Source organism: Triticum urartu, chromosome 7 (assembly GCF_003073215.2).
Source record: "Triticum urartu cultivar G1812 chromosome 7, Tu2.1, whole genome shotgun sequence".
Taxonomy (NCBI): Eukaryota; Viridiplantae; Streptophyta; class Magnoliopsida; order Poales; family Poaceae; genus Triticum; species Triticum urartu.
In genome coordinates, this window is record NC_053028.1 from 111250221 (window position 1) to 111272356 (window position 22136).

A 22136-nucleotide genomic window follows, 5' to 3' on the forward strand; every position below is an offset into this window, starting at 1 on the left:
CTTTATTCCAGACATATCAGTAGATACTTCGGCTTTATTATCATCTATGGTTTCGACTAGTTTGGGACATCTCACAAAATATTTATCATGGATTATGTTCTTTGTGTAACCCGTATCTAATAGTGCCAATATTTTATAGGAAATATTTTGCCTTAGAACTATTCTAACTGGGATCCTTATCCCTAGCACTTCATTGAATGGTAATCGAACGATATATTTGTTTCCAAAACTAGTTATTGCATCTTTTAATTGTATTAATCTGTCCCCATTTTTACCTCTTACCGTTACCATTTGTTCTTTCATCTACATGCTTTTAGCAACATTATCTTCTCGCTCTTTACTATTCTCTAACTCATCTTTTAGTTTTTCTCGCTCTTGCCTCTAGTTTATTTATTCTATTTTATGAGTTTCTAACCCTGCTAGATAGTATTCTTTCTCTCGTTCAAACTCTAGGCGATTAGACTAATATTCTACTCACTCTCCAATATTTAATTCTTTATTACTGTTTGCACAGTCTATTCTTTATTAAGCTTGTTATATCTTATTATACGATCTATTAGGGGCTGGTGAGGCCAACAGAACAATCGATGGTGTGCACACAGTGGTATGATATCCTACTCAATACTCATTATATTTTTTATTATTATGTTGTATCAGATGTAGCTAAGGTTCATTCACTTGATGTTTTTAAATACAAACTTACATCTTCCCAGATGGTTTCATCCGAAAAGAACACTTCTCTACAGCCATAAGGTTCTCATTCAAACGGACATAAATTCATAAAAAAATACAAGTGAAGTACGAAACTTCATTTCCATTTTCCCTTTCGGGAGGTCACGAAGGGATTACACAAGATAAAAAAATACCTTATTATTCTTGGAGATTACAGCACCTTTGATATGGTGGCTATTCTATAAGTGGTGGTGATACTACTAGTAAGATCAGAGTGCGCTGGAGGCTCTTCTAGCTCGAAGCTCTGAACTCCGTCTCGTCTGTGTCTTCTCACAGCGCTCAGCCCTCCTCTTTTTGTAGTGCGCGAGGGATGCTAGATGTTCTGGAGTCTGGAAGTTTGTACAATCAGCCACGCATGACTCCCATGCTAGACTGATGTTTTTGTCCAAACTAAGAACTTTGTCTAGACTGGGAACTTTGTCCTAAAACTCATCTCCATCGCAGCTGTTGCCATGATTTTTAATGCCAAACCTTACATGCACCGTTGTATGCCTTGTATCCATGTGAGTATAGAAAGAATAAAGTTATAACTCGCAGTAGAACATGCAGAGTTGTTAAGTTTTAAAACAACAAGAAAATCTTCAGTTGCAAAAGGAAACAAGAGGGGTCAAAATCCTACAAGTTATTTCACCAGACTAGATAACTCACCAAGTATGATTAAGTTCCTCTTGAGAAACAGCTACTCTGCCTGGAAAAATCACAAGTTTGCAAGCACTTGCCATTTACCAACCGCAAGCACTGGGGCCTGACAATGCTACGCGCAACTAAGGGGGTGCCCGTTGAAATTACTGAAACTCACAGGTTCCAGACCGAGGTGCAATATCACAGTATCAAAACATTTCACGAAAAGGAAAACAAGCGGCCCGTTCAAATACATTAATAACACCATCAAACAAAATTTGACTCCGCTCCACACAAGTGCAGAGTAAACCGAAGGTACAACCATGTAGTTCAGCAACGATATAGTCTAACAAAGGAGGACCAAGCGTCGTAACAGAGAGCAAAGGCCAGACACAAGTAAAAATGCAGTAGATAGTATCTCCTCCTGCCAGGTTGGTGCTGAAGCCTCCCGCAATGCCCAGCACGGAAAATGGCAGTGATCCTGTAGTTCCTGCACAAGCTGAAAATCAAAGGGCTGAGCTTCAACCTTACAATAAACATGTGGATGTAGCTCGAGCAATACTTTACAAACTTTTCTATAAGATCCTGGGTGCTTGCATCACCAATCACAAGTTTATGATGACGATGCTTTTACATATCTATATCTATTGAGAAAATTACTAATCCAATTTGACAGTATAATCCGTAAACAGAACTCGCAGCTAACTACACTGCAACCAATTGACTACAAGATCAGTGCTGGTTCTAACATTTGCATTCGATTTACAAAATCAGCATAATTTAAGGATTAATAACCCTATCCTTATGGGGAAAACAGAGTAGTTTTATGATCATACGGGAGAAAGATTTGTTAACTAGGTGGAAGAATAACCAAGTGAAAGCACAGTTTACACACCTGAATGAGTGATCGCAAGCAGCAATGTCCACATTGACTGGTTTATCGCCTCTGGGTCTTTCCAACTCCTCGTTTTCCAGAGAAGAGATGCTTCGGTTTCAAGGTGGGGATGACGCGATCCGCCTCTCCACGGCGAGCCTCCTTGTTCCTGTTCTTGACAGAGTCCCTCGATTTCTTGATGGCCTTCTTCTTTTGAGCAACGTCCCGGATCCCGTCACCTGGTACAACCTCTTCAATTGGTCGTGATTTGGACCTAGACCTCGACCTCGTACGCAGCTTCTTGTCGGAGTGCTGGCCATCAACGTCCATAGCGTCGTCACCATCAGCTCTGCTCAGTGACCTCTCACGCTTACGGCCTCTTGACTGGCTGCGAAGTCGGTTCACAGCGGCAGTAGGATCAACACCCATGGATGTGAGTTGCCTGCCCAGTCTCTTGGTTGTGAATTTCCTATCCTTGTCATGCTTCCTTGGAACAATAGGACGGCTCTCTGCAGTACTCTTTTTCATCCTATGCTCTTGGATGAGCATTGCCTTCTTCTTCCTAATCTTACCCAATATCTCACGCTGTTCTTCAGTTAACTCATCATGGCCATCAATCATGAAAGCATCCTGAGCAGCTTCTTCTTCAAGACGAAGACCCTCCTCCCTTTCCAGCTCCTCACACCTTTCCAAGATATCCGGATCCAGGAAATCAGCAACATTATGCCCATCCAATATCTCAGGGAGAATATCTTCCTTCCATTCATCATCAGCCAACAAGTAATGCTTTTTGAGACTGGCGGAATAGACACCAGCACCTCCATTCTCATTCTCAAGGTCCCTCTCAAGTTTCTTCTTTTCCTTTGCAGCAGCAATCGCTTGAGCTTCAAGAACAGCCTGAGGAATGCAAGTAGGCCTATCTCTGTTGTCACGAGGCTTGGGCATAGCAACATGAAACCTGTTTAAGCAGTCATTGATCTTCTTTGATTTCATCTTGATCTCCACCCTCTGCTCAAGAAGCCTCTCACATGCAGCATTTTTAACAGCCATCACACCCTCATCTGTTAAAGCACTCATAGTCAACAAAACACCCTCTTCACTAGGATCTCCACCTTGAGGTATAGTCTTCATAGCCTCTGACTTCATCTCCATTACTAGCTTCATGTCATCTTCAGAAAGCCCATCAAGCGGCTGCAAATCAGTCTTGTTGCACACAATGACCAGAGGCTTATTCATGAACAAGGATTTTATACTGTGGAAGAGTGCAGCTTGCTGAGCAATAGTGTACCCACAAGAACCAGAGATGTCCAAGAAGAACAGCACAGCAGCCCTCAAGTGGGCGAGAGCGGTGATACTGCACATTTCTATGATGTTCCTGTCCTCAAAAGGCCGATCAAGGATCCCAGGAGTGTCAATCACTTGGTACCGCAGATACTTGTAATCTGCATGGCCAACAACAAGGGATTTTGTTGTGAAAGCATAAGGCTGTACGTCCACATCAGCCCTTGTAACCTTGTTCATGAAAGAGCTCTTCCCAACATTTGGATACCCACAAATCAAGATAGTACGGGTGTTTGGGTCAATTGATGGAAGCCTGGCCATGTGCTGCCTGATCTGCTCCAGGTATGCCAAACTAGGACTGATACGCTTTAGAACAGTACACATGCGACCGAGAGCAGCTACCTTCAGGCACTTGCACCGGTACAGGGTGTCTCCATACTTGAGCAGCCTCAGATAGTCCTTGGAGATCTTTGCAATGATATTTCTAGCTGTATTGATCTGACCCAAGGCAAGTTTGTAATGATCCTTGTTGTAGAGCACATGAAGGAGATCGCCATAGAAAGGGTGGATGTCATCCAGTCTGGGGAACTCATCGATGATGGTGGACAGCTTTTCATAGAAGTTCTGCTGGGTATAGCGAACCTTGCGCATATAGAACTGGCGAATGCGGTTGATAGCATAGCCCTTGTGGACAACAGTTGGTGTTTGCCTCTGAGTGCGGGACAAGATTATGTCGATGAAGTCCTTCCCAGGAGGGACAACAGTGATCTTCTTGAAATTATACTGCACCATCTTGCCGATGTAAGCTTGGCTACTTACTCCTGTGATACAAACAAAATGTCATGTCAATCCAATGCAGATAAACAGGTGAAAAAACTAATGCAGAAAAAAGTCTACACGCAAATGCAAGAAATCACAATTTCCAAAAATCATAGCCAGGGAGAAATCTAGCAAGCACTGCATAAAAAATACCTATCTGTAATCATGTGAAGACTCTAGATTCATGCCCATCATTATCAGTGCATCCTAGTTAGTAGTTACACACAAGGAAACCTTTGATTTATAATAAATACATAAGACAAAAGGGCCGGCTAACCGCAGTTTCTTTGTTGATGGTTCAACATAGTTCAAGGCTTCAAGCACAAGTATAAACAGTAGGGGTCACAACCAGGAGGCTAAGTCAGGACCTTAAACATGCACATCGTTCTTATATGAAAAAAAAACATCTATACACCTAGATACCAGCAAGTCAAGCCCCAGTTTCTTCGTTGATGGTTCGACATAGTGCAAGGCTTCAAGCACAAGAATAAACAGTTGGGGTCACAACCAGGAGACCAAGTCAGGGCCTTAAACATGCACACCGTTCTTATACGAAAGGAAAAAAGAAACATCTACACACCTAGATACCAGCAAGTCAAGCCCCAGTTTCTTTGTTGGCAGCTAAAAATAGTTGAATTGAACCACAAGTGTGCCCAGTTGCATCAGACCAGAACACTAACTCAGGATCTGAAACACTCGCACCATTCTTACATGGTAGCAACATCCTCTCATAGGAGGAAGTGCAACAGCAACACATGCATGCTTTTCATTCTCATCGCGTCAAATACTCGATGGATTGTACTACAAAACTAGCATAAATAAAAGTAGGAAGACAGCAGAAGTAGTTCCAACTTCTGACAAAATACCACGCCAGGTGTCTAAATCGGCTGCAACTAAACTAGCCGGGCAGCCTTGAATCAATCAGAAAAACATCAAATTAGAAAACTATTAGCCGACCATCGCCTATCTTCCGCATCAAATCAGCGAACCCTTATTGAGCCGCTTGTCACAAATCCTACAGTCAGATACGAGAGACATAGCGCGAAACAGATGAAGCAGTTGCTCTGTCCGCAAACTCTTGAGAGATTCAACCAGGGATGAGCATGGGCAGGTTGAACCAAGCCACAAATCTACACAAGCACGAGTCCACAGCCGCAGACATCCGCGAGGATCATCACGGGCACACGGCTATGCGAGACGGTCGGCACGCAGGGACGCGAGCGGAGAGCGGAGGGGGAAGTTGGGGGCTACTTACGGCGTGAGGCGGCGGCGGTGGCGGGACGGAGCTTCGCCTCGGTGGAGGCGGCAGGCGTCCGGCGGCGGACTGAGTGGGGAGGAGGAAAGAGGAGGGTTTAGGGAAGGGTTTCCTCCGGGATCTTATGTCCTAGCTAACGGGCTTTCCTCGCGGCCCATCTAACGGTCATTCTCCAGCCCACTTACCCCCGGCCCACGGTACTGGAGGCGGCGGCGGTGGTTCGAGACCACACGGCCCCACCACGGCTCAGCCAGCCTCCTCCACCACACCCGCCGCCGTGGAAGGAGACCGGCGGCTGGCCCCCACCGCTTCCGGTAGGCTCGTCTCCTCGCCTCTCTAGCTTTTTCTTGATCCATCGCTCCCGCTGCTAGACTGTCTCTCTTGCTTCTGCGTGGTGATTCTTGGGCCTGCAGCCCGGCGTTCGTGGTGCTGATTCGTGGTTTCTTGAATTGTTCTTCTAGGGTTCGGAGGCAGTAGGCTCCGCTGCTGCCATGCTCTCCAGGATCTCTCAGCTCGGGGCGCGGCTCCTGCGCGAGACCAGAGCTGGTTGGTATCTCCTCTCCACCCTTCTTCCTGCTACACTGTCTGTTACATTAGGAATTAGGAGAAAATGGTTGTGCTTGGACCTAATTAGGAATGGCTCAAGAACGTCAATTTGTATAAATGTGATGCATATGTGAAGTATGCTGTGCTTGGACCAAATGCTTCACATTTTGTGGCTACCATTGTAATGAGATAGTCATCGTTGATGTTAGCCAATTCCTGAGTTGGGAATCATGTTTTTTATTTTATTTTTGACACTGAAGAGAGGGCTTTGTTTCATTAAAGCTATATAAGGTTCTTACAATCTTCAGAAACCAAAGCCCGGCATTGGTCAGGAGTAGAATTAAGCTCTTCAGAACCCTACCAAACCACTGATTCTAGCATTTGGCGCTAATTCACAGGCAACTCTATTGAACTCTCTCTCCCTCTTCACTTTCGCAAACTTGATATCTGCAACATGACTCTGAAGACTTTTGATTTCGTTGATAAGCCCGCATTCGCTGGACCTGACTGTCACTCCCTTTAGCATTCCTAACTTGTATCACATAGGCACAATCAGTTTCAATGGAAAAGGAGACCTGGCACGAAGAATTAGCAAGTACAATTCCTTCTTTGGTAGCTAACAGCTCAGCTTCTTCTGTATCCGAGCAAGTAACAGAACGAGCTGCACAAAAGAGAACATAACAGTCAGACCTTCTAGCCACAACACCAATACTAGCTTCGCCTGTCGCTGGAGAGAATGGTCTGTCTAGATTAGTTTTCGTCCAGCCAGACAATGGCGCCAACCAACACAGCGTCTCACCAGGTTCATTTCGGCTGTACACGTCCTCTGCTGGTGCCAGTGTACTAATTCCAGGCTCAAACATTGGGTGTTTGCGTTTATAGTCACCCAGCTTTAAGTTGCACATATTGAGACTAGCTGCACAGTTTTGGAGGAAAATAACTGAATCTTTTTTGCGAGCTTCTCCTTTATTGTGGATTACATCGTTTCTTAGGTACCACACTCTACACAAAAGAAGGACCAGCCCCCTTGTCTCCTTGCTTAGATTTGCAATCAAGATCAGCAGCCAATCTTTCCCTGTATAAGCAAACTGCGATTCTTCAGGAATATCCCACCCCTTCCTAACTTCCATACGAAGAGCTCTTGCCTTTGTACCAGTTAACCACTGCATGAAAATTATCTTCTTCTGCAACACCCCGTATAGAGCATGGGTTTCCATTTGTTTCTCTTTAGTAGCCAAGTTATCAGCAGCTAGGCGTCAGGGGAAAACACGAACTTTTATTAGGCACAGGGGCAGACCAAATATTACGCCAGATAGGTCTAGAACAGTCACCTGCTCTACTCGCAGCCTCTTGCACAGGACTCTCAACCGTGAGGTTATAAGCCAGTTTATAATCACTTCTGAATGAGAACATACCATTTGTCTCATAGTTCCAGGCTATGAGATCTTTAAAATTATACTCGGGGAGGCGAATATTCAGGATTTGATCAGCATCGTGCAGGAGGAAACTTCTTGCAATCAGTTGAGTGTTCCACTCTTTTCTTCCTGGGATCAATAGTTGTTTGACTCGAGATAATCTTAAACTTCCCCTTTCTGAACTGATCTTTAGGTTACGATTCCCTGGCAGCCAATTGTCTCTCCAAATACGAACTTTACTTCCATCCCTAATCCTCCAGATAATGCAATGAGGTTCCCTCTTGGGTAGTATATGGCCTCGAGGAGTCTTGCACATATACTGTTTGGGAAAATGAGAAGACGCCAGGCTTGTCTAGTGAGCAAAACCTGGTTGAAAATCATTGAGTCTCTGAATCCAACACCTCCTTGAACTTTTGGCTTAGTGAGGTTTTCCCAAGCAGTTCAATGAACCCTCCTTTGATGTTTGATCCTGGTTTTCAGCCTACTAAAACTGTCTCGTCATGTTTCTTGATTACTTATTTTGAGAAACCTTCCGGGTTTACGCATGCCTAGTTTAGTGAAGGTATTTATTTTGTTCTGCATTCTCAACTTGTTGACTTTTTGCAGCAGGAAACTTGACAACCAATAGTGGCAATTACTACCAAGGTCAAGTCAGCCGGCATTCAGCCCCAGCGGTTAGTCCTTTTGTACTGTTATAATCGTTGCTAGTATAGAACATGGTTATGCCTTATTGCCTTGTGTTCCTGCTGTGATCGAGAATATAACCAAAGCAGCAATAGAATTGTTTTTTTCTATACATGATGCACACATTTCTTCTTCGTGTTTCAGATTCATTTTGAAGTTTGTTCAAAAAAGTAGAGATTATATTTTCTCTACCTGTATCATTTTGCCACCTACTCTACTTATATGTGCAAGTAAACATTGCCTTCTGCGTGTTCAATAAAAGAAAAGCATTGCCTTCTGTTGAAATCTGTTTGTATGTACGGAAGTGATGATTTATCATTTGCACTGGTCTTTATTTTTCAGAAGAGCATCCTCTTCTCCACCGCAACAAGTAGTCATCATGATGAAGGCGGTGAGGACAAGGAGAAGTGAGTGTGTTTGTCTTCTTCCATTTTTTATGCAGCATGAAATTTAAACACCTAGCCATCTTTGTAGCTTTGGAGTAAGCAGTATATTAGTCCAGACCATTTCCTAATGCTATTTTCTTTGTTAAACATTTTATCACCTTTTGATGGGCTTCTCCTTCCACATCTTGAGGAAATAGCGGCCTTGAACAATAGCTTGATCGGTTTTACTGAGTGTTAGTATTCAGCTTTAAGCAATTGTTTAATTTGGGTTAAAGAACTGGTCTTCTGAATTTTCCCTGCCCTGTACAGAATCTCTGTAACATTTGTGAACAAGGATGGCACTGAGAAGACGATAAGTGTTCCTGTCGGAATGTCCATGTTAGAAGCTGCTCATGAAAATGACATAGAACTTGAAGGTTTTTAAACTACCTGTGTTTATTCACCTCACACCCCATCACATGCACTGTCTGTTACATCACGTTGTCGTCTTTCACTTTTTAAATGGGCATATTAATGTGCCCTTTTACGATCTTGTCAGCTGATTTCAGTTTTAGATAATAACCTCGCCTACTATTTTGGTTACTGCAGGAGCATGTGAAGGGTCGCTCGCATGTTCCACTTGTCATGTCATAGTTATGGTATGTTGTAGATATAACCCATGCTGTTTTTTTTCTCTTCAGTTATAGAAGCTGAAAGTTCTTCTGACTAGCAAATTGAAACTTATCCAGGATGTAAAGGACTATAACAAGCTAGAGGATCCAACAGATGAAGAAAATGATATGCTTGACCTTGCATTTGGGCTGACAGAAACGTAAGTGGATATCTAGCTGCTAAAGGATTCTTTTTTGTTTATCCATCTTTTATGAATCCCTCAAGTTTAGTAGTATCTATGTGTCATGCAAACAAGCATATAGAAATATCTATGTTTCATGCAAACAAGCATATAGAAATATCTATGTGTCATGCAAATAAGCATATAGAAATATCTTATATTATGGGACGGAGGGAGTACTTATACATTGTGCCATTGTGAAAAAAATCCTTCCAGCATCTATATATGCAACCTTTAGGAACCATAAGTCGTGCTACAGTGTCAACCAGGAGGTTCAGGGTTTGGAGGAAACCAAAGTGTAGGACTCAAAAGTAGTACAGGAGTATGATAGGATAGCACTTGCCATCCTCGGGAATTGCATTGCCTCATTCCTACGCAAAAAATAGCTTTGAGGGGATGTGTAGTTTCCTCCAAAAACACAGGAAATTAATAGTATTCCTAAGGAATATTGTACCCCTTTCCTTCAAACCCAATGCATTTAATGAAAGTTTTCCTCTGGAATCCCTGTTCCTATGTTTTGCCTATGAGAATCCTTCAAACCGAATGAGGCCTTGTATTAGGCTATTAGCCATGAACGGGCATCAGATAGAACTAACTGATAGAATAGCAAATTATGTTATCCCACATGGCCATACAGGTAGGCTGTAGATGTATAAACGCCATTGTAGCTTTGTACTACAGTATTACTTCCTAAAAGAAAATTGTTAATTGTTTTATTTTAAATGTTTCGACCAAGAATAATTTGTTAAATTAACCTTTTTCAGGTCTCGTCTTGGCTGCCAAGTAATAGCGAAGCCCGAACTCGACGGCGTCCGGCTAGCGTTACCTGCCGCTACACGAAACTTCGCGGTAGATGGGTTCGTGCCAAAGCCACACTGAAGACAGCCATCAGTTTTGTACCTTAGCATCATCATGTAACTTCGCTACTGTATCGTCTCTGAGAGCCCCCGTGCCCTCGGACTTGGATCTGTCCTCATTTTATGAGCTCCTTGGTCAGTGCAAGATCATCAGTGTGTAGTACAACTGGCAGTGGGTGAATACTGAATAAACAATTAATGTTTGTGACACCCCGTGGGCGATATTATTTGGAGGGGAAGAAATAAAAGCTTGCTCCGTAGAGGTTCTATTATTGGTGAGTGGATCTTGTCTTGTTTCTACTGCGTTGTTGTGTTTAGTGTTAGTTACCCCCTCTGTTCGCAACAAAGCTGTACTAAATCAGCGACAATTGATATGGGTCGGAGGGAGTAGCTTTCTTCTAAATCGGATGTGTATAGACGTGTTTTTGTGTGTTCGTTCACTTATTTCAGTTTGTATGCAGTTCATATTGAAATACATAAAACAACTTATAATTGGAAAGGTGTAGGTTTTTTGTGGAGAGAATCCTGTTGGATAAATTACGACTGTCGAGTCTACCTGTTGAGGAGTACTGTTCAGACAAAGAAGAGCCATGATTATGTGCTGCCAAGCACCGACCACAACCACTACGCCACTGCAGCAGAGCCACAAGACCGACCTACGCTACACTACACAGGCGGCGAGACGAGATCCGACCACCAACCGTCCGTCCGCTAGTCCGTCCGTCCTGGGCCATTCACGCAGGGTTTAAAAGAAAGGCGCCCGACCGTCCCCGAGCCGAGCCGAGCCAGGACAAGCCGCCGCCCGAACGGGCCAACGAATGCCGCCGCCGGTGTCCGGCGGGCCACACAAGTTACCATCAGTCATTCCAGCCCGTGACGGAAGGCTCGCTTCAAGCTTGAGGCATACTCCCTCCTTTCCGGTTTATAGGGCTTATCTCAAAATTTTAATTTTTTCATTTTATAAGATTCAATTTGGTTGTTTCTCATCACATGTTCAGATTCCAAGATGCATTAAATCATTGCATGCAAGTATTAAGAGAAAAATGATCAATACATGTAATTTATGCATGCATGCATTGCAATTAATGCATTGGTAAACATACTTTTTTGAGGAAAACAAAAACATTAATTGAGTGCTTTTGCAAACTACAAAAAATATTCCACCACTCATCATCTATCTTGGTTGGTAAGATTTTTGAATTAAGCCTTATAAATCGGAAAGGAGGGAATACGTGCGTGCGTGTGCAGTAATGTCGCACCCAACCGGGTGCCCCCCGCACCAACCGTGGCAACGTTAACTGCAGGGCGCCGCGGTAGGTGCAACGGGCATACGGACCGTGCGTCTGAATGTCCGGTGGCGGCTCAGCTACTGCTGCCATTACCACCATCAGCTTGACGATCGGAGAGCGAGGCATGTGGGGTTCGTTCACGGAGTCCTGTCCTGGCACGGTGTCGTGTGGTGAATTTGTTGGTGACTGGCTCTGGCTGGTTGCTTGATTGATCACTCTGTCTGGCTGCTGCTGCTGCTTTGCTAGTGCTAGTGGAGGGAGAGTGCCGAGAAAGATAGGGCCTTCCTTCTGGAAGGGCGCAGAGGTAGGTGAGGCACATCATCATATGATGTATAGTAAACTTGCGTGTCGTCCCGTGTGATTGGCAAGAAACGTCACGTCCAAACCATTTTGTCAACATGAAATCAGCTGCAGCTATGGAGAAAAATAATAAGCTTTTGGCTACACTGGTACGTAGCCATTCTGTTACTGCCAATGGTAACTAGCATTTGCAAGGCAACAGGTGTTGGAAATCGCATCGCAAGGCGTCGTCAGCATTCAGCGGAGGAGCTCGAGTTGCAGGCAGGCAGTAACCGATTGCATGGACGAAAACATTGTATGTGCAGTGCAGGTTACATGGGCTACCTGATTAAGCTACGGAAACATTTTGCTTCCACCTAAAAAGATTACAATTTATTGCCAATTTTTTCATCTAAAAATGAGGCAGATCAGAAGCTCGAGACGGTGCCAGCTCTGCCCATCCGTCTCCGGCTGGCCGCCGCCGTCATGAAGCTCCTGTCGGCGCCTTGATCCCACAGCCGCACCACGCTGCCGCTGAGCGCCCTCGGGCTCAGGTACCGGCCGGTCTCTGCAGCCGTCGCCGGCATGAGAGGCACCAGAGGCCTCACGACCTCCCATTCGAAAGGATCCATCTCCGCCGGCCCGTACACGCCGTAGTCATCTTCCGGATCCCGATCCTCCTCCGCCTCCTCGTCGTCGCTCTCCACGTCGCAGCATCCGACGCAGCCGCTGTCGTGGAAGTACGCCGTGTACCTCTCCCTCGGCGACAGCGCCGGCAGCGACGACGACGACGTCGCCTCACACGATCTCCAGCTCCCGAGCGACCTCTCCGTCTCCGCTGGCACCAACAACGGGGACGTATCCAGCTCCACCAAAGGCTTCGAAGATCCTTCGGTTATAACGGTGGACGACGGCGTGGAGGAGCGCAGGCGCCAGACGCCGGCAGCGGCGGCCGCGGCGAGGACGGCGGCGAGGCAGGTCCACGCCGCGGCGGGCTCGGGGAGGGAGTGGATGCGGAAGGCGACGGCCTCCAGCGGCTGCTCCAGGATGTCCATCTCGAATCCTCGATCGCCGGCGTTTCTTGGTTTCGTCACTTGGTGGTTGCTCTGTGCCTCTGTTTGCGTCTCGGGGAGGGGAGGAGCGAGTGAGCGGGGTGGGCAGGAAGGTGGAGAGCAGAGGGAGGTATTTAATGGCGGGTGGGGAGGCGGAGTGCGGGTGATTAAATCTGGGCCGCTGGATGGTGAGGCCAAGGTGCGGATCGGCGGAAGATGCTGGGGATCGGCGGGGAGGGATTAGGGGAGATGCCGCGCCGGATGCCGGATTTTCCATCTTATTATTTTCTTTCTTAATAATTTGGTTGTGTTATTACCGTTCCTCCTACTGCAGTTGCAAGGTGGGGTGGGCCCCTGGAGGTGTATGCTACGTGCACCAAGGGTCTCGTTGATTCATATGTCTTTCATGTTTTTTTTTCGGTTTTCTTAAAGAACTACCACATGTTTGTTTAGCAAACAAATTACAATGTGGCGAACTAATCCTAGCTCAGATGGTTAGGTTTTTATGGTGGAAACCAGTCCCCCAAAGTTTAAGTCCTAGGCTTGGCATTGATGCCCGCAATTTTTTGAATTTATTTCAGGCTTTCCGGTGATGCCCGTTCATTGTGAGGAGACGTTTCGGTCGGCTACGGAGGCGCCTATAATGACTTCGTAAATCTTAAGATGATGTGTTGGCTTAGTCTTCGTAGGTTCTCATAGGGGTAGGGTGTGTACATGTGCGCTCAGAAGGGTTAATGGGCGTATGTATGAGCGTCTCTATGTGTTAAAACAAACAAATTACATTGTGTACACGGGTCACTCCAAGAGACCTTGGAGGTCCCTGTGCCCAAACCTACTAGTCGCCCATCATTGGGCTCCGCCGCCGATGTGCACCATCGGAGAAGGTGCGCGAGCAACCGCCACACCGAAAGAGCTCTGTTGCAAGGCATGCTACCTATTGAGCTGGTTAAACGACTTGTTGCACGCGACATAGCCGAGTCTTTGTGACACGCCAGTCAGGGATCGTCCCCAAGTCCGCCAGATCCTGGTGCCGCCATCTTCATCCAACATGGTCAGAAAAGACAATCACTGCAACCAGACACCATTTGCACGCCACACTCCAAAACAACCACACACTCTTCACAAGCTATGTTGTCGTCCCAGGAGGCCAGGAGGATGTCGAACATCGTCCACCACATCCTAACATCACTCGAACATAGCCCAACGAGACATGGTGGGTATCTATTCCTTGACACTGCTGATTTGATTGGCATCATGAGCAGAGAGAAGTAGAGCCATCTTATTATGACGCAGTGTCAATCCCATTGTCGATTAAACACCTCTATGGACTAAGCCTATCCTATCTACTCATCAGAGCAAAATTGTCCACACCAAAGTGGCAGACGGAGGGCCCAAGAGCCCACAACCGAGGAGATGCATATACGTTAGCGGGCAAATTTGTTTTCCCAAATGAGTCGGACAATTATCTGTTATGATTTATTTGATCGATGATGCACCTGCACTCGTGTTTATCAGGTAAACTGAAATTTTAAAGCGGCACAATGTATTCATATCCAGATAATCAAGCATTCTTTTAATAAAAATACGAGATATTAATAGGGTGATGTTCTATTGACATGCGAAACTCCAAGTTCAAACACATCATGGGATGTGAGCCATGAAAAAATAACAGCATTGCATATTGCCAAACAATAACACCACTATTCACCGCTGAATCCTTTTTTTTCAATATCTTTGGTCAAAATGAAAATTGGCATTTTGAGAAAGGTTCATGATTTTCTATTTTGGGCAGTGATTTTGTTTTTTCCTGTCCCAAGCTTCTCCGATGTCAAATCGCCATGAAATTTGCACGCCTTTAGAGAACTTGTTCGTCTTTGATGTGCAAAATTTCCAGATTCGTTTTTTTCGTTGCTCTTATGTCTACGTTGCTGTTCATTCGAAGCATCTGTGCCCATGATCAGCTATGGATTACCTCTAAAACTCACCCTCACAAGTTGTAGCCAGAGTCGAAGGCAGAGTGAAACGAATCGTGTGCGTGGGCCCGTGGTGCGCTTTAGCGGTATCGCCGCCCATGCGATCGAGCCGGTCCGGTCGGGACGGTGGTGGGGCTTTCGGCCTGGTGATAGGATGAGCCGCACATCCGGTTGCCGCCCGCTGACCAGTGAGCGCCGGGCGCATGGCCGGCCACCTGGTTCACGAGGGTTTGTCATCCATTTGTGCAGTGCAGTTTGGGTTAAAAAAGAAGGTTCAGGTTGAGTCGTGGCGGGCGTGGCTCCGTAAGATCCCCGTGCCGTGCACGATACCGGCTGCGCGCGTTCCTGCTGGCGACGCCTATCCAGTAGAGAGTTGTACACAAGCTGAATTGCAGTAGGTTCTGGTAAATTTACAGGCGCCGCGTCGAAGGCTGTCGCACAAGTCAATGCATGGCTCGGTGTCGCTCACGGTGAGAAACGTAGTTACCTACCTACGTACTCCCCCGTTTCGTTCTGTATTTAACTGTAAGAAGGTGCGCACTGCTGGCGAACTGAACATATTCAATACATGTACACTGGATTACACATCAAAACAGCTCTACGCATGGATCATGTCCAGGAGTATATCATATCATACGATTACATCGGCAGAGACCGATCGATCGACGGGAAAAGAATCTTTGAGAGAAAGTTGTTCAGATTCAGAGGTTCTGGATGATCTTGAGGGTCTCGCCGATGTGCTTCTCGGGCTGGAACTGGTTGTTGTAGATGTACTGCACCACGCCCTTCTTGTCCAGCACGTAGGTCTGCCGCCCGGGGAGCGTCCCGAAGAGGTCCGACGGCACCCCCCACTCCTTGCGCACCTTGTTCCCCTCGTCGCTCAGCAGCGTGAAGGGCAGCCGGTACTTCTTGGCGAACGCCTTGTGCGACGCCGCGTCGTCCCCGCTGATCCCGATCACCTCCGCCCCCGCCTTCTTGTACTTCTCGTACGAGTCCCGGAACGCGCACGCCTACACGTTCAGATCATTGGATCCAATCCAACGGACAACAATCACTATCACATGCAGATACACACAGTTCATCATCCAAAGAACAATGATCTAATATGTGTCACCTTTTTATTATTGCTCTCAAAATCATGCATGTTTCGTCCAAGATCAGCCAGACATACTACGTACAAATACCCTAATTAACTAGCTATTTAGAGCTACTGCTCGTACATGTAGACGAAGTCGGAGTTGCCGGCCATGGCGTTGATGACCTGGACCGTCAGCACGGCGCCGCCGGCCATGACCACGATGATGAGCACGGCGGTGATGGGGTTGCGCAGCAGCTCGTAGATGGGCTGCACCAGCGCCCACGCGAACCCCGTGCTCACCGTCAGCGCGTACAGCCCGTACCGCCGCATGTTGTCCCAGAACTCCTCCAGCAGCGGCCCCTCCGGCCCCAGCGCCATCGCCGGGCCCGCGTCCACCGACAGCGCCAGCGCCAGCGCCACGCCCACCGTGATGCCGCCGATCAGCGCCCACGTCGGCAGCTCGCACGTCCGCCCTCCTCCGTTGGCGACGGCCTCCTCTTCGATGGGCTGCTGCCTCCTCGGCGTCGCTGCTTCCATGATTTCTTCAGACGGTATGGTCATGGCGACCCGGTGGTGTTGTGGAGTGGGGTTAGGGGAGGAGAGGCCAGCTCGGACGGTGGTGGAGCCATGGCGTTTGGAAAGGAAGGGAGACCCAAGTGGTGAGCTAGCTCCGGCAGAACCAAGAGGATTTAATGTCTTCTGGCGAATGATCTGATTTGGACGAAATTTGATATATTAACAAGTGGCAAATAAATAGAGCTACTACTGTATTTAAATCATAATAGAATTAATCTCTGGCTCGATCCAACTAATATATAATCCTCTGCACGAGGCAAAAAATGAATGACAATTTTCACGTTTGTCGTATGTAAGTTGCTTTTTTTTTCCAGGGGATATGTATGTAAGTTGCCTGGAAATACAATTAGGGTCGGTTGATTTAGGAAGAGAAGGAGGCGGAGATGTGGGCCCTGCAGTGTGCAGTAGCGAGACACAAGGTCGTCGAAGAGGCCAAGCGGGAAGCAACCGGATCTAGGGTTGAAACGGCATGGTGTCGTCGGTGGAGGTGGGAAGGGGTGTCCAAGATTGAGTGGTTCGGGTGCAGTGCTGGTTAGGGGGCTCACCCGAGCTCAAGAAGATGGCACGGTTAGAGCGATGACCGGGAGCAACAGCATACTAGAGAAGGTGGCGGCTTGGGAAGGGTATGGGCGTATGGCGGCGAGCCGATGCCATCGACAATGCGTGGCGGTGGCAGGTTGGCCGGCTGTTGTTTGAGCGGAGGAGGAGAAAGAGGATGAGTGGTAGGAGGAAGAAGACGGACGCCAGCTGTTGTATTACAATCCAAGACGACTGATATATAGTTGATCTCATAATTTTTCGCATGAACATCCACGTTGATGCCTTTTTGTGTGACGTATCTACCTAGAGAAGGAGAGGATTGTGAAGGAGGAGAAGGAAGAGCGAGGAGAACGCAATGATGAACACCCTATAAGCGAGTAGATGGACAGTATATACTCCTCCCGAGGCTTAGAACAACTCTAGCAAAGTCGCCATAATAATTATCAATATGACGATTCTAGCACAAAAAAGGCACCCTAACAGAGTCGCCATATATGTTAGAATCGTCATAATTTATGTAGCATCCTCCATATCTGACCTTCGTGGCTCGATATTTGACGTCTTGGTGCCAACTTCTGAAATGCACTCCATATGACAGTTCCATGTGGCAGGAAACTTCAGTGCCCCCCACGGCCCACCTCACGTGAGGTCCCAAGTCTATATTAAACCGCCTAGTACATGCTGATGTATTATAAGGTGTATTTTTCTGTGTGAAAAAGTGTCATTTTCTAAAAGTCGAAATTTGACTTTTAGAAGAGAAAAACAATACATTCTAAAAAGAAGGGATATGCTTATAGTCAGTGACGGCATAGATTGGCATGCTGACGGACAAAGTGGTAAATTGTCCCTATTAGTTTTCCGGTGGACCAATCAATCGATGCACGAAACTGTCGCAGAAAGATGACTGACCTGTTTGGTGCAGCCCGGCGTCTCATCGGCGGGGTAGAAGTAGAGGACGACGGGCTTGCCCTTGAACTTGGAGAGCGACACCGTCTTGCCGTCCTGGTCCTTGAGCGTGAAGTTGGGCGGCACGCTGCCCTTGCTCACCTGCAACCACCACCAAAATCCAACCCACTTCAGTCACCAGTTCATTCACCACGCATGAGTTCCCCACGAGCGCGAGATGGTTAGCGAGGTTTGCATACGCACCTTGCCGCAGACGATGCCCGTGGACGCCGCGCGGCGGCGCGGCGCAGGCGCGAGTGCGAACGCCGACGCCGGCGCCCTGAGGCCGTGGAACGCGGCCGAGGTGGAGGGCCTGCAGAGGCGCGCCTGGGACGGCGGCGACGACGACGAGGCGCGAGGGGCCAGCAGGGCGGACGGCTTGCAGCAGGCCGTGGAGGCGGCGAATGCCATCTTGGCTGGATCGAGGTGAAGGGCTCGCCTCAGCCGCTCCTCTGCTTCCTGGTTTCTCTCGAGGAAGCGGGAGCCTCGTGTGATGGATGGTTAGTTCGTGGCGAGGGGATATCAGGATGAGGTCGGAACGGGGGGTTTTGTGACCACGTGGCGTAACCTGCTGCCCTTTGCTGTTTGAGTGAACTTTTTTCTTTTTGCGCTGGAGTGAACTTTAGTTTGCTTCATCTACTGGGGAGCAGGGACCAACACCCCAAAATGCAACTCCACACGATTTAATTAGTAACCATCCAGAGAAGTTTGTATAAATGCTTGATCATATCGAGCAAGATGTCGCTTTTGGACTACACACTTGTTATTGAAGCTACATTGCATGTAGCTCCACGTGTTCTTCCTATATTGTTAACGCTTTTTGACATGATTCGACCGGATTCTTGGACGTTGGTAAAGAGACGTAAGAATGATCGCCGGAATTGTGCACGATCGGCGCCGGAGGTGGCCGCGGCTTCGTCGCCGGCGGCCACGGCGACCCAGATCCGTGCCGCTCGCCAGGAGCGTTTGAAATGACTCCTGGGCCGAGCTGAGCCGAGCGCTGTTGGGCCGGCTGGTTCTTTTGGGCCTAAAACTGATGGGTATGAGGCCCAGCCAGTAGTGGATCCAATCGATACAGAATTCCGAGACGCATGCACGATACGTTCGTCATCGTCTTTTCCACCGCCGCGTCCTAGGGTTGCGCGACGTCGTCTGCCGCACCTTCGCTCCGCCGGACCTGGCCGAGCGTGCCGCATCCCTTCCCTTGGCGCGATGGCGGGGTCGGCTGGAGCTCCTCCTCCTGGGAAGAGGCCGCTTACGCCCAGCGGGGCTGGCCGGACCTCCAGGGCGCCACTGCCTGGCCAGGGCAATGGCCGGGGCGCGCCGCCGCCTGGCCAGGGCGTTGGCCGGGGATCGCTGCCGCTGGCCCAAGGGAGTGGCAGGGGCATCCTGCCGGAGCCGGCTTCGGCCGTCGACCGAGCTGGTGGGCAGCTTCCTAGGGCTGCGGCGGGGCGCGGGTCTGGGGGTCAGGCTGCGGCTAACTTGCCTGCCGGGGCAGCTGTGGGGCGGCCGCCGGCTCCGGTTGTGCGAGGAGGACATGCCTCCGGTCCTCGGCCGGTCGTTCCGGGCGGTGCGGCGGTTGTATCTGCGGGCCGGGGAGCTGCGCCACCAAGGGCGCCGGTCCCTCCTCCCCACGTAGTTACTCGACCGACCATGCCATCGCAGACCATCGGTGTTGTGGCTGTGCCCCGAGGTCAATGGGGGGATGACGGTTACGATGCCTATGGGGTTGGCCAAAACTGTGGCTCTTCATCCACGGGTGGCGGTCGGGGCTATGCGTGGCAAAGTGATGGTTCGGCAGAGAGGCCTTTCTTGGGTCCTTTAGGCGGCTTTGTTGAGGGGACTGCTGATCCGGGTCTTCGGCAGCGAGGAGGTTTCCGAGGCCATCATGGTGGTCGGGGCGGCCGGGGGGCCCGGTACCGTCCACGTCCTCCGCCACCACCGGTTGCTGTCGACCAGATGGCAGTTGATGGGACTGCCGAGGAGCCTGTACTCACCGGTCGCGCAATGGAGGTAGTGACGGCTCTTGCTACGGTTCAGGTTCCTGAGAACGAGGTTATGACCGATGTGTCTACGGAGTTGACAGATATGGCTGAGGCTGATAGGGCGTCCAAGTGGGCGCGCAGGAAGGAAAAGATGATTTGTTATTGTTGCGGCGACAAGGGCCACTTCATTGCGGAGTGTGTGGCTCTCTTATGTGATACCTGCGGTAAACTGGCACATGACTCTGGGGAGTGTCCGTTACTGCGAGATCTGGCACCGTCACTCATGATGTATGGAGTTTACTGTGATGAGCTAACTTTTTTCGAGTCTCCGAATGAGCGAGAGGTGTCTGATGAGTCCACGAGTATGACCAGGGGGATTGTCAAGGTCACCAGAGGGGAGGTGTCTGAGTCACAGATCGTGTAGAGGCTCAGAGAGTTGGCCCCTGGGGATTTCCAGTGGGGCCTTGTCAGTCTTGCTGATAAGATGTTCAGAGTTGAGTGTCCTTCCGTGGAGGATTTGCAGAGGTTGTTGAGTTTTGGGATGTGTAAGGTGCCGGGAACGAATGGCATCCTTGAGTTTCAGGAGTGGAAGCATACTGAGCCTCAGGGCGTGCCACTTACTCAGGCGTGGTTGCGATTTTCCGGGGCTCTATCTAAGCCACTGCAGGATGCTCGGGTTGTGGCCAGCATGGGCATTTTAGTAGGGAAGCCTGAGCGTGTGGACATGGAGTTCACCAGAGCTCACGGGATTGCTCGGGTTCTGGTTAGTATTCTGAACATTGAGTATGTGCTGGAAGTGGTTAAGTGGGCTTATCGAGGCAGGATTTATAATCTGGTTATTGAGTTTGACGATGAGAGCCTTCTGGTTGCGCCGACTCATGAGTCTGACGTGGATATGCACGAGGGTGATGGCAGCGCGGGAGCGCAAGAGCCGCCGGTCGAGGACTCTAGACGACTGTTGTCCAAGGGGCCGGGGTCCGAAACCGCGACGACCGGGGATGGAGCAGCCCCACCCTCTTCGGTGCCTTCGACGACTCTGAGATTTGGGTCTTTCGAGCCCTCTTTGGCACCTCCGAGACTGTGGAGTGATTGGTTCGAGTCTGAGGAGGCTTTTGAGCTCGAGTTGCCTGTTTTGGGGGTTGAGGGTACTGTGGATACCATTCCTGGGGATCTTGGGGGTTCTTCGATCCCAATCTGTGGGAATGAGGAGGTGAGTCGGCAGGTGGCCACTCCCCCTCGCACTCAGCACTCGGCACCTCCTCAGGAAGTGACGCAGCTTGTCATGCCCGGCTTGTCAGGGGGAGCCCTGGGGCAGGCGGCCTCGGGTTGCTCCCCTACTGTTGAGGAAGGGGACTCGGGGCAGGTGGCTCTCGTGTCCTTTTCTTCGTTGGGAGGGGGTCTGGGGCAGGAGGCCTCGGATACCTCCTCTCCCGCTGCGTCTACCATTCGGCTCGTGGCGCCTACGGGAGAGGGCTCGGGGCAGGTGGCCTCGGAGCCTTCTCCTTCGACGCCTGTGGGGCGGCTTCTCCGGTGCTGGGGGGTGCGAGGGCAGGCGGCCCTTGTACTGCCTCCACCACCTTTCCTGCCGGCCCCGTCCTGCGGGGCAGGGCAGGAGTCTGAGATCTTGGTGAGTGCCGGTCCACTCTCTGGCGAGGCTGTGGGTGAGCCCGTGCAGATGGATCGGCCTTCTGGTTGGGGTGAGGCAGGAGGCCTGACCTCGACCGCGATCTCTCGGGAGGAGGTCATTGCGTTTGGAGGGATTCAGGATCCGATGTCTGAGGGGCGCCGGGTGAGTGGCCATCTCCAGACACAGCCGGACGTGTACGACACTCAGCAGCGGTGCGCCATGAGGGCGGCCAAGCTTCGTGACGTCGAGGTCACTACTGGTATGTCGGTCAATATTTCTAATTCCATTCTACATTTTTCAAATGATGAGATTGTTGAAAATGCAAATCAACTAGGAGTTTCGCTGGGTAGTAATGACACTGAAATCTCTAATTCGGTTAATGATTTGCTTGATCTAGAGGCTGAGCAAGCCTTAGAGATGATTCGTAATATTGCGGCTGTTAAACCCATGAGTGATTCTGAGGCTGATGCGCTCAGGGTCAGGGTGCTCG

At 49.0% G+C, this 22136-nt stretch overlaps 4 protein-coding genes across 9 annotated transcripts; 1 reads left to right on the forward strand and 3 right to left on the reverse strand.

The window, feature by feature from the left end:
• Window positions 1-1577: 1577 nt before the first annotated feature.
• LOC125520718 (nucleolar GTP-binding protein 1-like) lies at window positions 1578-5701 on the reverse strand. 2 transcript variants are annotated; one of them, XM_048685703.1, is made up of 3 exons: window positions 5583-5701; window positions 2249-4329; window positions 1578-1852 (listed from the first exon to the last, which is right to left on the reverse strand). In XM_048685703.1, exon 2 carries the CDS (start codon window positions 4298-4300, stop codon window positions 2291-2293), a length of 2010 nt encoding a protein of 669 aa, XP_048541660.1. In that variant the 5' UTR covers window positions 4301-4329; window positions 5583-5701; the 3' UTR covers window positions 1578-1852; window positions 2249-2290. The 2 variants fall into 2 exon arrangements, with proteins under 2 accessions (XP_048541660.1, XP_048541658.1); XM_048685701.1 differs by having other exon boundaries at window positions 1578-1843; window positions 5583-5700.
• Window positions 5702-5749: 48 nt separating this feature from the next.
• Window positions 5750-10574, forward strand: LOC125520719 (2Fe-2S ferredoxin-like). 4 transcript variants are annotated; one of them, XM_048685706.1, is made up of 8 exons: window positions 5750-5896; window positions 6044-6128; window positions 8153-8217; window positions 8570-8634; window positions 8923-9029; window positions 9202-9251; window positions 9342-9424; window positions 10210-10574. In XM_048685706.1, exons 2-8 carry the CDS (start codon window positions 6074-6076, stop codon window positions 10322-10324), a joined length of 540 nt encoding a protein of 179 aa, XP_048541663.1. In that variant the 5' UTR covers window positions 5750-5896; window positions 6044-6073; the 3' UTR covers window positions 10325-10574. The 4 variants fall into 4 exon arrangements, with proteins under 4 accessions (XP_048541663.1, XP_048541661.1, XP_048541662.1 ...); XM_048685704.1 differs by having other exon boundaries at window positions 5752-5896; window positions 8150-8217; XM_048685705.1 differs by having other exon boundaries at window positions 5824-5900; window positions 8150-8217.
• A 1572-nt stretch (window positions 10575-12146) lies between these two features.
• LOC125521012 lies at window positions 12147-13035 on the reverse strand. The gene has a single exon (XM_048686058.1). It carries the CDS (start codon window positions 12923-12925, stop codon window positions 12299-12301), a length of 627 nt encoding a protein of 208 aa, XP_048542015.1. The 5' UTR covers window positions 12926-13035; the 3' UTR covers window positions 12147-12298.
• A 2378-nt stretch (window positions 13036-15413) lies between these two features.
• Window positions 15414-18566, reverse strand: LOC125519729 (peroxiredoxin Q, chloroplastic). Of its 2 annotated transcripts, none has more exons than XM_048684473.1 (3): window positions 18239-18558; window positions 17999-18136; window positions 15414-15905 (listed from the first exon to the last, which is right to left on the reverse strand). In XM_048684473.1, exons 1-3 carry the CDS (start codon window positions 18443-18445, stop codon window positions 15597-15599), a joined length of 654 nt encoding a protein of 217 aa, XP_048540430.1. In that variant the 5' UTR covers window positions 18446-18558; the 3' UTR covers window positions 15414-15596. The 2 variants fall into 2 exon arrangements, with proteins under 2 accessions (XP_048540430.1, XP_048540429.1); XM_048684472.1 differs by lacking the exon at window positions 15414-15905 and adding an exon at window positions 15992-16684 and having other exon boundaries at window positions 18239-18566.
• Between the last annotated feature and the right edge of the window lie 3570 nt (window positions 18567-22136).

Bases quoted from the DNA above. Each gene is read 5' to 3' on its own strand.
- LOC125520718 (XM_048685703.1), bottom strand. From the start codon at position 4,300: ATGGTGCAGTATAATTTCAAGAAGATCACTGTTGTCCCTCCTGGGAAG.
- LOC125520719 (XM_048685704.1), top strand. From the start codon at position 6,074: ATGCTCTCCAGGATCTCTCAGCTCGGGGCGCGGCTCCTGCGCGAGACC. The intron at 8,635-8,922 runs GTGAGTGTGTTT...TGCCCTGTACAG, and splicing joins GGCGGTGAGGACAAGGAGAA to AATCTCTGTAACATTTGTGA. The intron at 9,030-9,201 runs GTTTTTAAACTA...TGGTTACTGCAG, and splicing joins AAATGACATAGAACTTGAAG to GAGCATGTGAAGGGTCGCTC.
- LOC125521012 (XM_048686058.1), bottom strand. From the start codon at position 12,925: ATGGACATCCTGGAGCAGCCGCTGGAGGCCGTCGCCTTCCGCATCCAC.
- LOC125519729 (XM_048684472.1), bottom strand. From the start codon at position 18,445: ATGGCATTCGCCGCCTCCACGGCCTGCTGCAAGCCGTCCGCCCTGCTG. The intron at 18,137-18,238 runs GTGCGTATGCAA...TGGTGGTTGCAG, and splicing joins CGGGCATCGTCTGCGGCAAG to GTGAGCAAGGGCAGCGTGCC. The intron at 16,685-17,998 runs GTCAGTCATCTT...CGTCCAAATCAG, and splicing joins CGCCGGGCTGCACCAAACAG to ATCATTCGCCAGAAGACATT.